Source organism: Hordeum vulgare, chromosome 3H, assembly GCF_904849725.1.
Source record: "Hordeum vulgare subsp. vulgare chromosome 3H, MorexV3_pseudomolecules_assembly, whole genome shotgun sequence".
Taxonomy (NCBI): Eukaryota; Viridiplantae; Streptophyta; class Magnoliopsida; order Poales; family Poaceae; genus Hordeum; species Hordeum vulgare.
The window spans coordinates 608,855,583-608,870,854 of record NC_058520.1 but is presented as its reverse complement, the minus strand read 5'-3'; the positions used below and the strand labels follow the sequence as shown (position 1 = coordinate 608,870,854).

The 15,272-nt window shown below is 42.5% G+C and overlaps 1 protein-coding gene and 1 long non-coding RNA gene across 2 annotated transcripts; one reads left to right on the top strand and one right to left on the bottom strand.

Annotated features, from left to right (window-relative positions):
• The first annotated feature begins 371 nt into the window (after window positions 1-371).
• Window positions 372-3,564, top strand: LOC123441075. Its single transcript, XM_045117596.1, has 2 exons — window positions 372-703; window positions 2,397-3,564. Exons 1-2 carry the CDS (start codon window positions 441-443, stop codon window positions 3,367-3,369), a joined length of 1,236 nt encoding a protein of 411 aa, XP_044973531.1. The 5' UTR covers window positions 372-440; the 3' UTR covers window positions 3,370-3,564.
• Window positions 3,565-8,046: 4,482 nt separating this feature from the next.
• Window positions 8,047-9,432, bottom strand: LOC123441074. Its single transcript, XR_006630401.1, has 2 exons — window positions 9,321-9,432; window positions 8,047-8,365 (listed from the first exon to the last, which is right to left on the bottom strand). It is a non-coding gene; the product is annotated as an uncharacterized LOC123441074 (long non-coding RNA).
• Between the last annotated feature and the right edge of the window lie 5,840 nt (window positions 9,433-15,272).

Genomic DNA, 15,272 nt, shown 5'->3' with positions numbered 1-15,272 from the left:
TCTTAACAATTGAATTTTCGCTCCAAGCGGTGCGATTGTGAAGGAAGTAAATAGCTATAAATGGTGTGCAGCCGAGGCCAGGTGGAGAAGATAACGGCTGCCGATCTTGGATGCATTCGAGGCCAGGTGGAGATGATGAGACCACGCCAGCCTGATTTCCTCATGGCGGACGGCAGGTTGGAGGGAGAAGCAAGACAACGGCTGACGGCTGTTCTCCACGGACGACGCGCCGCACGGCGACGGCTGAGGACAGCCGAGTTTTGGATTCGTGTGAGGTGAAGCAAGAGAGCAAGACAAGGGCTGATGACGGCAGCCGTTGCCAGTTCGCCTTTCCAGTGAGTCCACTGCTATATCTCCAGTTCAGTCATTGCCAAGCCGTCTTGCTTTGCTTCCTGGACTCCTCCCGTGTCACCCGCTCCTCTCACTCCCCCGGCTGCGCGATGGGAAGCCCAGACGAGCGTCAAGCCGTAGCCGCCAGGGAGCTCATCTGCGCCAGCGCCAGCGACCTTCCTACGAACGAGGGTAACGCCGTCGTCGGCGTCACAAACCTGCCGCTCCTTGGATTCCTCGCAGCCCTCCCGCACGCCGCGCTGGAGGCCACGGCCGTCGACGAGATCAACCACGACTTGCCGGCAGGAGACGCCCGGGAGGAAGGACAGGGCGTGGTGAATCTATCAGCCCCCCTCATGCATCGATCTGCCTGGTATAGTTTTGTTTGTTCAACAGTAGATAATATCCAAGCGGTAGATCTCGCCTTCGTCGTGTAATTGGCTAATTGCTGCATATCCGATTAACCGATCCTCACTCTTCTCCTTCTTCTCCCCTGTTCTCTAGGGTTCCTCCCTCCCTCCCCCCGCCGCCGCCGGCCTTCCTAGAGACCCCCGCCGCCAGCCGTCCCCGCCCCCCTTCCCCTCTCCCCCCTCTCGGATTCGCTCCCGTGCCGCCTCCCCGGGAGGTGACCGGGGCGGCGCGAGCCCCTCCCCTCTTCGGCCTCCCTATTTTCCCCTTTCCTCCCTGCCGCCACCGACGGTCGCCCTCGACACTTGACCGGGTGGTGTTGGCGGCGGCAGGACTGCATGTCCCCGTGCACGCGGCTCCCTGCCCTGGGCATGGGGGCGGCGGCAGCGGTGCTCCTCAGCTCGGCGATGGCCCGGCGACCTGGCAGCAGTGGCTGGCGACGCACGAGGTGGTGGTGTAGCCCCTTGGCGATGAGACATCGTGGTGATGCAGGTTGGCCGGCGGCGCGTCCCCTCTCCAGATCTGGGCCATATGGGCCCCATCAGGGTCCTTGCGGGCCGGCCCATAGCGTGGCTTCATCGTCGTCTGTGTGGTGAGGAGGAGGAGCATCTCGGACGGGTGGCGGTGGCACCGACGGCGTGCCTGCTGCAGCGCGATGGCCGAAGCTTTACAGGCGTTGAGGGCCCGTCCGGGCCTGTGGGCCCACAGGCCTGGTATGCTCCTGCTATTGTGTCCGATCGGCTACCGTCGTTGACGGTGGAGGTTGTACCCTCCCGCATGCCGACGAAGCTGTGGCCCCTAGTCCTGGCTCCTATTTCCCGCTGTGCAGGCCTAAATTCATGGTGTCGTGGTGAGATGATGTGGAGGTTTCATGACTGTGGTGGCGCAAGATGGTGGTCTGTTTGGTGGCGGGGTCTGGAGCATCCGAGGTGAAGGTTGGGATCGGGGGAAACCCTTCTCGGCCAGTCCGACACCGACGGGGCAACGCCGGTGGGTGCCGTCAGACCTTCCTGGAGGGCGTCGGGGACGACCCTTCCTCTTGCCTCGTCACGTACCGGGGGAAACCCTTGGCAGGAGCGTCGTCCTCGTCGCGGTCCTTCTTGAAGGTGTTGATTGATACCGGTGCTTCGGAGCCTTGGAGCTTGGTGGGAGATATTCGGTGGGCGCAGTGGTCGTGAAGCTTCTTCGTTTCCGTCGATATCCGTCGTTGTCGGCATTTTTCTTTTGTTGTTTCTCTTTCATTTCTTTTGGGTGTGATTGTACTGCATCCGCCCCAACACCGATTGATAGTTGTATCGGTTGATTGCTTTGTAATATAAAGTGGGGAAAACCTTTTTCGACGAATTGCAGCATATCCCATTTCGACTTGGCTGCTGCTTTGTTCGTTGATCGTGCCTAGTGTGGACAATAGGCGATGTCCTCGTCCTCCTAATTAACCACCGACTCAAACTGCTGTTAGTTGTTAGTACTAGTACATTTTTAGATTCGATTACATTTTAGAAGTTTAGTTGTTAGTATACAAGAGATTAATGTGAGAATTAGTTATGGTGATACTAAAAAACCAAATTCAACATTAACAAGGATTGATATATTAATTCTTGAAGATTGATTCGTGTGGATGTTACATATTATTGAGGATTGATATATTGTTGTGTTAGGCGGAGGAAGCTCGGCCTGTCCTCAATCATGGACAACCTGGAGGACGATGGCCAGAACAAGGACAACAGCACCGTAGCGGGGCTCTCTGCGAAGCGGGGGAAGAAGAGGAGCAAGTACCTCTTGCCACCATACACCGATCTTGATGGGTTGGGTCCTGATGACAAGGAGGAGGGAGTCAGCGCGCGGGAGGTCTTGCTGTTGGTGCACGGCTTCGCCAATGACATCTTTCATCGGAGGTATTTTCCTGAGGCTGCAAACGGGTTTCTTGGAATGCTTAGGAGCTCAACGTTCGCGCTGGAGAATAATTTGGCAAATGCTGCCTCTGTTCCTAAATGTCCAGCAGAGGATGTTTCTGCAAAAGTTAGTGTCGATGATTCGTCATGTAGTTCTGAGAAGAAGCAAGGGGGCGGTATGCTCAAGGGGGGTGGAACGAAGAATGATCAAGATGGAAGTGGATATTCTTCTGTCAAAGGGAAGGGGGTAGAGAAAACCACTCCACCAAAAAACCATCTTGGTCATGGCTTACTTATTACTCCCGCTATTCCTATCAGGCAAGTGAGTCCAGAAGCTGTGATAAGCCAAGTGAAATCAGGAGTTGAGGCAGATACTCTCACAAGTGTGCAGAGGCAAACGGAAGAAAACGTTCCTCCAACAATTGGTTTGCTTCCTACGGATGAAGGTGTATCTTCTCAGCCCACAGATGGAAATGAAGACACTGTCCAAGAACAAGAATCTAATGCTTCTCTAGAGGCGATGGTGCTGGAGGTACCCAACGTTCAACCACCCCGACCTGCCCCGACAAGTCGGCTGAGCATCCCTGAAATGAGGAGGGGTGTCAAGCACATGATCTCACGCCTCCGAAATGGAGTCAAGCCCGTCCAGGAGAACCTTCTAGGAGATCTGCAGAGGCTTATGGCGAACCTTGACAGGGCACAACCTGCGCCAACTAGCTCCGCGGAGGCTACTTCATAACCCCCGCCCACCGTCTGGCTTTGTGGCTCTGGTTTGTCCATAATTCTGCTGGTATATGGACTCTTCTTGTCTTTTTATTAGTAACAAAAGAAAATGATGTAACTGTCTTACTCTTTCATTGATAGTGATGCTTATATACAAGTTGAGGGGACGCGATCAAAGGACGCGTCCGTTCTAGACAGATGCGACGGTGCTAACCGCCTCACAGATAACAAGGGGAGATTTACCCCATAATTAACACAGTTAATTAATTCTAACCCCCCCTAATCTACACTTGTTCATATAGCATCATCATCTTGAAGAGCTCTCCAAAAACCCCGTGGAAAAAAAATGTGAGGAGATATGTGTATGATATGTTGCCAAAACTCCTTCAAAATCCAGTGGAAAAATAAGGAGAAAATGATGCAACATATAATCATTATTGCCTCTTTTAACTCAATATGAGAAAACTCATAGAACTAAGAGGACAATAAATATGTCATCTATACTTTCCTAAAAAACCCGGTGGGGAAAACTGAAAGTACGACATATGACCTCATGTTGATATTACCTCATTAAAACCTTTATGAGAACCTGTATAGTAAACTCGTGAAGGGAAAAAGAGTATAATATGATGCATTGAACTTGAACAATTGAGGAAGATACTCTCCCTGATTCTTGCAAATTTCGAAGCCGTCATATACCAATTACGTGAACATGGTTCTGGAATGTAAAAGTTGGTAGAGACTTTGCGAGCAAATCAGTCACATGATTTGATTTGCAAGATATGCAATATAGTGATGTTGCTTATTGTGTAACATGTTGGCATCCGGGCAACACAAGAAACATTATCATTGAGATAATAGTTGGTGGATGTAGTCATGAGGTCTATTTCAAAGACTCTTCATGAGAGGGCTACTACACCTAGTAGGAACACTAAGCTTGTCTACGATCTGACATAGTTGGGATCTGATTGATGTATTCAATGATATCGGTGTTCACATATGTGTGAAACTGAAAAACGAGGACAAGATGTTTAATGCCTTTGAGATATCGAAAGATATTCTTGAGTACCAATCAATTGTGTTTGGTGGATCCAATGACATTATGGAACGTTGAGGCCCAATATCTCATTTCCATCATCTCTTGGTCTATATAAATCTTTCTCTACATCTAGAGAACGAACTACCATGACAGTTATGAATGGATAAGATTTGTCCATAATAAATTTCTCCAATATATTTTGGATATAGACAACATAGTATACCATAATCTATGAATGAAGGTGCTCAAGTTGTAGTAACAAGTGGTATTTTGGTTTATCAAAATCCTTCATTTTAAACTCCGTCATTTAGATGATTACATGCATCGACATTGCAGACCCACAAACATGGATAATCATCATTGTAGGAGTAATCTTTGTGTATGAGGAACTCACTGCGTCGGTTGTACCATATGTACCGACAACAATAAGTCGTATGGTGACTTACTGATTTTTACACAATGTATGTTGCATTTTGCATTTTGATTCAGAAGTGAGATTCCATTGAGAATCAATCATATATGTTTGAATCTAGTGATCCACATGGATATGTGATTACTACATCTATCAACTGCAGAGATAGATGATTTTATACTGCCAATGATATAAATTATAAGAAAGAGATTCCACCTCTGTAGAATAGTTGGGTATCTGCGTGAACCCTTGTGCTACAATACTTGCTCTATGTTTCACCACCTTGTTGCTCTCAATTCTATTTCCAGAAGAAAACTAGTGCAGGTATTGCTTATGAATACCTTTCTATTATTGAGCAAGATTATTTCTACCTAGATTGTACCCTTTGCTTGAGTTCAGTCCGAGTGTTGTTCACACTTTGCCATGGCCATGGTCTTTGGATCTGAATCATTTGAAAGGTTTTTGCAATCTAATTGAGAAATGTATGTCGACAATTGTAGACTTCCAGTTATATGATTCTCCGGAATCTATATATCAATATATAGTTGATGGAAATATCGTTACCCATGGTGACTGCTCGTGATTTTCCAATGCGATTGAGTCGGGTATTCTGATGTCAACGTGAAGTGTAGTATATACGAATTTTCGACCCTCCTAACTTTTTTTTAACACAACAACAATCAAAGCCGCTCGCATATGTGCATATACTGATCCCTATAAACGTATGTATGCACATCTTATTCCTATAAGTAATTTTGAGAGACTGAGGCAGCACAACATCTTGAGATTGACGAAATCGTCACTGAAACTTTCGTAGTCGACAGAAACATATTTTCCCACTAAACGAACACCGTCGGAAGGCCTGAAATAAATCCAAAAAAATGGGGGCACCAAAATCAAAGTCTGCGACTTTAACTCTGATGGACAGGAAATAGCACTGTCTTCCTAACAATTCAAACACAGTTTGGTTTGCGGCCCGGCTAACTTATAACTAAGCAACACGTATGTACATGTTGCTAGCTCGTGTGGACGTGTGTAGATCTACCTGAAGTAACATTTTTTTTCTTCTGAAAACGGCTCCTTACCTGAAGTATCTTTAGCTCATGCAACGTCTTCAATATCTATTCATGCAACAAAAAAGGGCAAAATGAATAGTTGTATCTTTAGCTCACCAGGATTCGAGTTCTAGACTTGTTACCGGTGATCATATATTTTTGAATTTATTTCAGGTGTTTCAGTGATGTGCGTTTAGTGAGAGAAGATGATTACTTCGTTAATCTCAAGATAATGTTTTTGGTTTAGTCTCTTGGAGGTAATCTTAAAGGTAGGGTGTAGTACATGCATTCATAAAACTGAATGTATCTGTGTGTATATGAGCATTCAGCGTATGTATTATGTCATAAAAAAGGGACAAGAAAGTAGCAGTAATTTATTTTTATTTTGCAAAAGTACCAGCAAGAATATGGCCATTTCTTTTCTTTTTTCTCACATTCAGTGAAGTAACAGTTGTTGTTTTCAACATCAGAGAACGTTAATCTCGGCACATGCACATGCTGCCAAAGTACTTACCCCACGAGAAGCCTTTTTCTAGGACACCCTTTGACTTTTATATGGCGGATAGTCGCATAAAGATTACCATCACAAAAAAGTCATATGCTGAGCTTCCTTTATTTAAGTGTTTTGAATTGGGTCATATGTTTGACATTATTTCTTCCTGGGATATCAAGGTGCTCCTCTTCTTCTTAATTGCTTTACCATGTCATTTTTTTCCCTTATACGACATGCTTAGCACATGTACAGGACAGTGATAAATCAGGCATGTTAGTTATGCGCGCTACATACTAGGATGGCCCGTTTGATCGGTTCTTAATACTTAGATATAGGAGGCTGCCTCGACCATGTTAGGGTCAGATTTTATTTCCTAAATTGGTTTACAGAAATATTTTCTGGGAAAAACGGGTTTTCAGATATATTACATAATTTTTTAAATTATGAATTTAAAAATATTCATAAACTATTTTACAAAGTATTTTAGAACAGAAAAATTCCCAAATTTCTAAATTATATGAAAATTGAAATATTCCAAAAACTAAAACTGTTCATCAGTTTACTAAATATAGAAAATGTCCCACATTTTAAAAACATCACAAATTTAATAAATGAACAAATTTAAGACATATTCCTAAATTGAAAATGTTCCTGAATAAAAAATTCACAAATTTGAATAAAATGTACATGAAGATTAAAAGGTCCCACATTTTAATATATATTCAAATTTTGGAAAACAATCACAAATTTAAAAAATGCAAAGAAGTGTAATTAAGACATAAAAATGAAAGGAAACCAGTAAACCAAAGAGAAAAAAACTGAAAGAACTAAAGAAAAAATAGTACCAACCTTTCGAAAACCTTCCCAAAATTAGAAGAACCGGGGTACATGAGCCGACCTACTAGGACCGAATAGAATGCATTGGACCCCCGTTTGATGGAGTAGCGCTAGACTATGAGCTGACTAGGATCCGTGCTCTCCTATTTGAACACAAGCTCCCTTGCAAATGTGCTAGCAGTAAATCTGTGTTTCTCATGAAGTCATTTTTCCCCTTTTCGAGAGGCACATGCCTCTCGTAGAAACAAATATGTGCCTCTACGAGAAATAAATTTGTGCTTCAGGTATGGAAGCAAATATATTTTTCTCTTTTTTCAGAAGCATAATTGTGCCACTCGCAGAACAAAACCAATGCCTTCACTGAAGCAAATTTGTTTTTCTCATTTTTGTATTTGTGAATTTGTACTTTTCATGGAAGCATGGCATTTTTTCCTTTTCAAGATGCACCATTGTGGTTCTCGCGGAATCAAATATGTGCCTCCACAAGAAGCAAATTTTTGTCGCACTAATTGTTTTCCCCGCCAAAGGAAAATTCAAGATCTTTTCTCTCCAAAACATAGAAAACACCGGCCAAAAATGAAAAAGCCAAAAACCCATCTAAAACCCTTACAGAAAAAAAATCAAAGGGAGAGCCTGACACGCGACATGTGTCAGCAGTTGGATGCGACACTTGACATACTCCCAGCAAGGGGTAACCTCTAGTTAGTTACTCAATTTTAGGGACTCTTGTGAGGCTGGGCATAGGCTTGGCCTTTTTAAATAGTTTTTATATCTCTAGGCCGTTAACCATCCCATCTTGTGTTATGCCCAAGTTTAAACATATAGTCAACATATACAAGGAGCACCATCCACATAGATTTATAGAAATTTTTCAAAATGATAGGGATATATATAATAGTGTGGAAATGACAAATCCCAGATGTTTGGGCATTATCGGGGTCGAAATAGTAATATACTTGATCCTCTTATTGGTCCATGCTAGTTACAAACTTAAGTCTTACTGTATTTTTGCATTTTCATCGAGATATGATCCAGGTCCGCAGTGAGAGCATTTGCATGTGGGTGCACATACTCCGTAACGGTAGCCTTCGCCATTGCAACATTTCACACAGTTTTTGTCAATTCCACCAATGCAATTTGGAACCTTGGCTGGGTGTTGGGTACAACGCCTTGCATCTACATAATAAAAAAGAATTTATTATAACATACAAGATTAATATTGTGAAGCAGTCAAGTACAAATAGCCTCTATCTTGCAGCATTGGCACCGACATGCACCTTCATATGGCTCGGTCTCATCATCTCTTCTTAGAGCATCTTTAGCAGATCCCACTAACGATCGGCCCGCATAAATCATATAAGGGTGACCTTAAAAAGCAATTACGGGGTCGCAAGCGCTCCGGCAAAACTAGTCCTTTAAATCCATCCTGCAGATATTTTATGGGACACGTTTACGGGGTCCGTTTTGCGTCGATTGAAACAAGCCATGCCACCCCTATCAACTCCCCGATGGCTGAAGCAAGTAATGCTGCCCCTTTCTTCTCCCCACCGGCCGAAGAAAGCTGCATCGCCCATTTTTTCTCCCGGGCGGCCGAAGCAAAACAAAGCAGCACCCCCGCCTTCCTCCGATGTTCGCGGGCAAATCCCACCGATTCGGAGGCTCGCCGTCGTTGGAACCACACAGATCCGCTAGCTACAAGGTTGTGCGACAAGCTTCGGGGAGGATCCATGGTGACGGCAGTGGCCACGAGGCCTGGACACAAACGGCCACCCCCCCCCCCCCCGCACCGGAACTTGCTGGAATGGAATCAACGCGGGATGGCTGAGATTTCGGGTAGCGCAGGGCTGTCGGAGGTAGCAAGAACGAGCGAAGATTTGCAGCGGCGGGCAGAGGAGGCGCGAACTGAAGCAAGTCGCAAAAGGAAGGGGGCCAGCAAAATCAAGCAAAATTCCGTGGATATGGAAGAATTAGACTCGCGGAAATGGGATCCCACAAAAAAAATCTTGGACGGCTGATTTTGGGGGATCTATTTGCGCCCGGAAAACCCACTCCATCCCGCATACCACCAGTTATTTTATCAGATGGCCTGGTTTACGGGATCTGATATAGATGCTCTTAGCCCCGTACTAACCTGAATATGCAAGGAGTGCCAGAATCAATACATACATGACCATGGCACTGGTGATCTTAGAAGCCATCGGTGGAGCAGTTGGGTTACTAATTTGAGGTGTCAGGAAGCAATGCAAGGCTCTCGCTTTAATTGTACGTGTATTTAAGCAGTTATATATAGGTGGTAGCATTCCGAAATTAGAAATATATATTTTTTAAAATATTTGTTATTAAACAAAGTTGATACATCGTCGTTTCACACGCAGCCATTAATGCAAACAACAATTGATAAATGGGCACCGGATCAATTTGAAAATCAATTCATTAATACAATTTAGTACATGTGCAATTAATAGGCCCATTTAAATACAAATATATTCATGCCCGAAACAATATGGCAACCAAGTCATTAAAGCAATAATTTAGTTACATAGAATGTTCATTAGGGTTGTAGATAATTAGAAGGTGGAATCTTTTCAATTGGACAAGTAATTAATTAATTAGGGAGTCTATTTTCGCAAATAATTAAAAAAAATCTTTAATTAGGTATGCAATTAATTAATTAGACAAACATTTAATCGTGTTGAGTAAATTTGAAAGCCCTCGTTTGGCGAGGGCGGGCAACAGGCTCTCATTGACGTTAGCGACTAGCAGCAAGCTCTCAACCACATGGTCGATTAGAGCATCTTTAACTACATTGTTATTCTGACTTGTAAAAACTGGGTATAGTTAGAGGAAAGAGAAGATTTAGCAACCCCAATATTTTTTTGCTCCAACAACATTGCTATAAAATTTAACAAGCCTATAAATGACACGTAGGGACCTGTGCCAGGGACAGGGTAGCAGGAATCTAGGGGGCGGTGGGGTCCACTTGTCAATGAAACAAAGGGATATAGGAGACCACAAAAACTGGGCTGCTAAAAATTAAAGCAAGTGCCTCTCTACTTTGCAAATATACTAAGTGTGGGTGCAAATATAGCAAACTTTGTAAAACAATTTATGAGATGGCACTTATACAAAGGCTGTTGGAGCAACATTTTTGAGGCAAGTTGCTATATTTTCAGTTTTTAATAATCCTAGCCAAATATACAAAGGCTGTCGGAGATGCTCTTAGTGCTTGCCAAACTGTATAGTGACCACCATGCGCTCACGGTCAAGTGGTCGACAAGATGTGTGATGATTGTGTGCTCTACAGGACATCCACCTGCTGACGGTTTCCGAAATATTCACGAACAAGGACAAGTGGCGCCATAAGTCGAAATGTTCACGGACGAGGACAACACACGCCATGGGACCACCAAGCGATGATGGACGACGACACCGACCACGCGAAGACAGTGATGAACGGGGACAGTCTGTTACATGCCACCACTTTTTAAATATGGTAACATCCCATCCTCTAGCAATGCAAGACTATTTTTCTAGTACTATACTACCTCCATTCTTTAATGTAAAGTGTATAATTTTCGGTACGGTGATCAAGACACATAATTATAGAGGTGTTAGGATAAAATTATCCTTGGGAAATTTATTGTTTAGTGGCTAGTAAATTATTGAGTCTAGGAAAATAAGAGATACACACATCGAGAGAGATAGTTTTATAATTTCTAAAATTAGAGATACATACAATCATGAGAGAGATACTTTTTTTTTTAGGATTAATAAGGAAATTACAAGAATTTATAAAATACACCTCACATTATGAAATTTTATAAAAAAACAAATACATCTTATATAAAAGAACGGAGGGAGTATACGAATTGATAAGTTAATTTAATCAGATACTTGCCCATCTATGATTTATTAGGCACATTTAAAAAATCAATATGTAAGGTCACGCGCCTTGGAAATAGGCAAACATTGATTACGTCCAAATTAATTCTTCTATATCCTTTTCTGCATGAAATAAGACAGCTTTAGTTATTAACTAGGAATAATTAATGTCAGCGCACTATGAGTGCATTGTATCTCAAATTGTATCATACGCATTAAAGTTTTGGTAAAATTTCACATAACTTGTATCTTAGTGTTGTATCTAAAATAGCTCTGAATTAATCTATTTTTATGAGGAATTAAAAGTGGGAGTTGCTCTGGATATGGAGCTTAGACTATCCATCACTAGTAGAAAACAGGGCTACCGTTCAGTCCTGGCCAGCCCATCAGTCCCGGTTCTTCAAGAACCGGGACCAATGGGCGTTATTAGACCCGGTTCGTGAGCCCAGGGGGCCGGCCGGGGCCTCGTGGGCATTGGTCCCGGTTCGTGTGGAACCATTTGTCCCGGTTCGAGCCACGAACCGGGACCAATGGTCCTCGCTGCTGGTCCACAACCATTAGTCCCGGTTCGTGGCTTGAACCGGGACAGAAGGGTTGGCTTTAGCCCCGGTTCATGCCACGAACCTGGACAAATAACTTGCCTACATATACCCACCGCCGCGGCAGAGCACTCCACAGTGCTCTGTTTTTGTCAAGCCGGCGAGGGGAGGGCATTTGGGTGCTCTAGTTCACCTCCTATGCACATGAGGTGTTCGATGAAATGCCCGAGCCACACTAGTTAAGCTTTCTCCTCTCGAAACTCGACCTCCGAGCTCCATTTTCAACGAGATTTGTCTAGATTTAGCGGTCCGTCACGCCCCGTTCCCCCCCCGTGTTCACCGCCGTCGATCGCCCGCGCCGATCTCGTCGCCGGCACCACCGTGGTGAGCCTCTTGTTCTTGTCATCTTTCTGAAAGAAATTTTTTTTGACTTCAGATAGATACTTGTCTAATTTTCTTACTTTTATTATTCCTTGTTATTATATAGTGCGATGGTTTTGGTATCCGCCCCCATCGGCCCTCGTCCTGTCTATGATTCAGATGTGGTATATATTATCTTTTCATAACTATTTGTTTCATTTATTGTTTATGACAATTATGCCGACCAATGTGACATAGATTTTATTTATCTAGGAGGTTGTTGAACCGGAAATTCCAACCGACCCTATTGTCGAGAGGTTAAATTTAGTTGAAGGAAAAAAACAATTACTTGAAGGAAAAAAAAGAAAAATTGAGGAGGAGAAGATGATATTGGAGTTGCATGTTGCGGATGTCGTCGATGATCACAAGATCAAGATGGATGCAATGCGGTTGAAGATTAAAAAGATTAGAAAATATGCCATTCATACCGAGGCTTGGTATCATTATGCAGTTGGATCAGTTATTACCTTGGTTGTGGTTATGACCGCATTTGTTTTTGCATTGCAATGTTTTACATAATTTCAATGTATGGTTTAATTAGATGCTCTCGAGAGCTATATGTTGTTCAATGAGAACTATGTATGTACTTTGGTTTTAATGCTCTGGAGAACTATGTATGTACTTTGATTTCAGAGTACATTTCAAATGCTTTTCAACTTCATGGTCTTACAGCTTTGAATGGTGCATTTTGAACACAGAAAAACAAGCGAGTTCAAATAAGTTCAAAAAAATTAAAATCCCTTTGCAACAGATGAGTTTCCGTATGAAACACTGATACTTCGAAAGAGATTGTCCGTTTTGTACATGAAGTGCATCCAGTTTTTGCCGTAATCCTCTCTACTTTCTTTCACATGCTATGTGGGTGAAATGATGATACCATGCTAACTTGGAACCTTTTCAGAGTTCATTTCAAATGCTTTTCAATTTCATGGTCTTATAGCTCAACATAATCAGTAAATGCATGAAAAATAACAAATGAAGTCAGAAAGGGTTGTAAATTGATAATGCGGCTTTCAATGGTGCATTTTGAACACAGAAAAACAAGGGGGTTCAAATAAGTTCAAAAAGATTGAAATCCCATTGTAATAGACGAGTTTGTGTATGAAACCCTGATACTTTGAAGGAGATTGTCTGTTTTGTACACGAAGTGCATCCAGTTTTTGCCGTAAGCCTCTCTACTTTCTTGCACATGCTATGTGGGTGAAATGATGATACCATGCAAACTTGGAACCTTTTCAGAGTTCATTTCAAATATTTTTCAATTTCATGGTCTTATAGCTCAAAATAATCAGTAAATGCATGAAAAATAACAAATGAAGTCAGAAAGGGTTGTAAATTGATGATGTGGCTTTCACTGGTGCATTTTGAACACACAAAAACAAGGGAGTTCAAATAAGTTCAAAAAAATTGAAATCCCTTTTTAACAGACGAGTTTCCGTATGAAACCCTAATACTTCGAAGGAGATTGTGCGTTTTGTACACGAAGTGCATCCAGTTTTTGCCGTAATCCTCTCTACTTTCTTTCACATGCTATGTGGGTGAAATGATGATACCATGCCAACTTGGAACCTTTTCAGAGTTCATTTCAAATGCTTTTCAATTTGATGGTCTAATAGCTCAAAATAATCACTGAATGCATGAAAAATAACAAATGAAGTCAGAAAGGGTTGTAAATTGATGATGTGGCTTTGAATGGTGCATTTTGAACACAGAAAAACAAGGGGGTTCAAATAAGTTCAACAAAATTGAAATCCCTTTCTAATAGACGAGTTTCCGTATGAAACCCTCATACTCTGAAAGAGATTCTCCGTTTTGTACACGAAGTGCATCTAGTTTTTGCCGTAAGGCTCTCTACTTTCTTGCACATGCTATGTGGGTGAAATGATGATACCATGTCAGCTTGGAACCTTTGCAGAGTTCATTTCAAATGCTTTTCAATTTCATGGTCTTATAGCTCAAAATAATTAGTGAATGCATGAAAAATAACAAATGAAGTCAGAAAGGGTTGTAAATTGATGATGTGGCTTTGAATGGTGCATTTTTAACACAGAAAAATAAGGGGGTTCAAATAAGTTCAAAAATATTGAAATCCCTTTGTAACAGACGAGTTTCCGTATGAAACCCTGATACTTCGAAGGAGATTGTCTGTTTTGTATACGAAGTGCATCCAGTTTTTCCCGTAAGCCTCTCTACTTTATTGCACATGCTATGTGGGTGAAATGATGATACCATGCCAACTTGGAACCTTTTCAGAGTTCATTTCAAATGCTTTTCAATTTCATGGTCTTATAGCTCAAAATAATTAGTAAATGCATGAAAAATAACAAATGAAGTCAGAAAGGGTTGTAAATTGATGATGTGGCTTTGAATGGTGCATTTTGAACACAGAAAAACAAGGGGGTTCAAATAAGTTCAAAAAAATTAAAATCCCTTTGTAACAGACGAGTTTCCGTATGAAACCCCGATACTTCGAAGGAGATTGTCTGTTTTGTACACGAAGTGCACCAAGTTTTTGTCGTAAGCCTCTGTACTTTCTTGCACATGCTATGTGGGTGAAATGATGATACCATGCAAATTTAGAACCTTTTCAGAGTTTATTTCAAATGCTTTTCAATTTCATGGTCTTATAGCTCAAAATAATCAGTGAATGCATGAAAAATAACAAATGAAGTCAGAAAGGGTTGTAAATTGATGATGTGGCTTTGAATGGTGCATTTTGAACACAGAAAAACAAGGAGGTTCAAATAAGTTCAACAGAATTGAAATCCCTTTGTAACAGACGAGTTTCCGTATGAAACCGTGATACTTCGAAAGAGATTGTCCGTTTTATACACGAAGTGCATCCAGTTTTTGCCGTAAGCATCTCTACTTTCTTGCACATGCTATGTGGGTGAAATGATGATACCATGCCAACTTGGAACCTTTTCAGAGTTTATTTCAAATGCTTTTCAATTTCATGGTCTTATAGCTCAAAATAATAAGTGAATACACACTAGTGGGGACGGGGCCTTTAGCCCCGGCCCGTAAGGGGCTTTAGTCCCGGTTCACCAACCGGGACTGAAGGGGCGGGACTAAAGGCCTAACCTTTAGTCCCGGCCCTGTTACAAGCCGGGTCTAAAGGTGCTCCACGTGGGCGCCTCGTAGCGCCCCACGGGCAGGACCTTTAGTCCCGGTTCGTTACACGGGCCGGGACTAAAGAGTTTCAGATTTTGCTTATTTTCGGGGTTTTTTTAATGAAATTA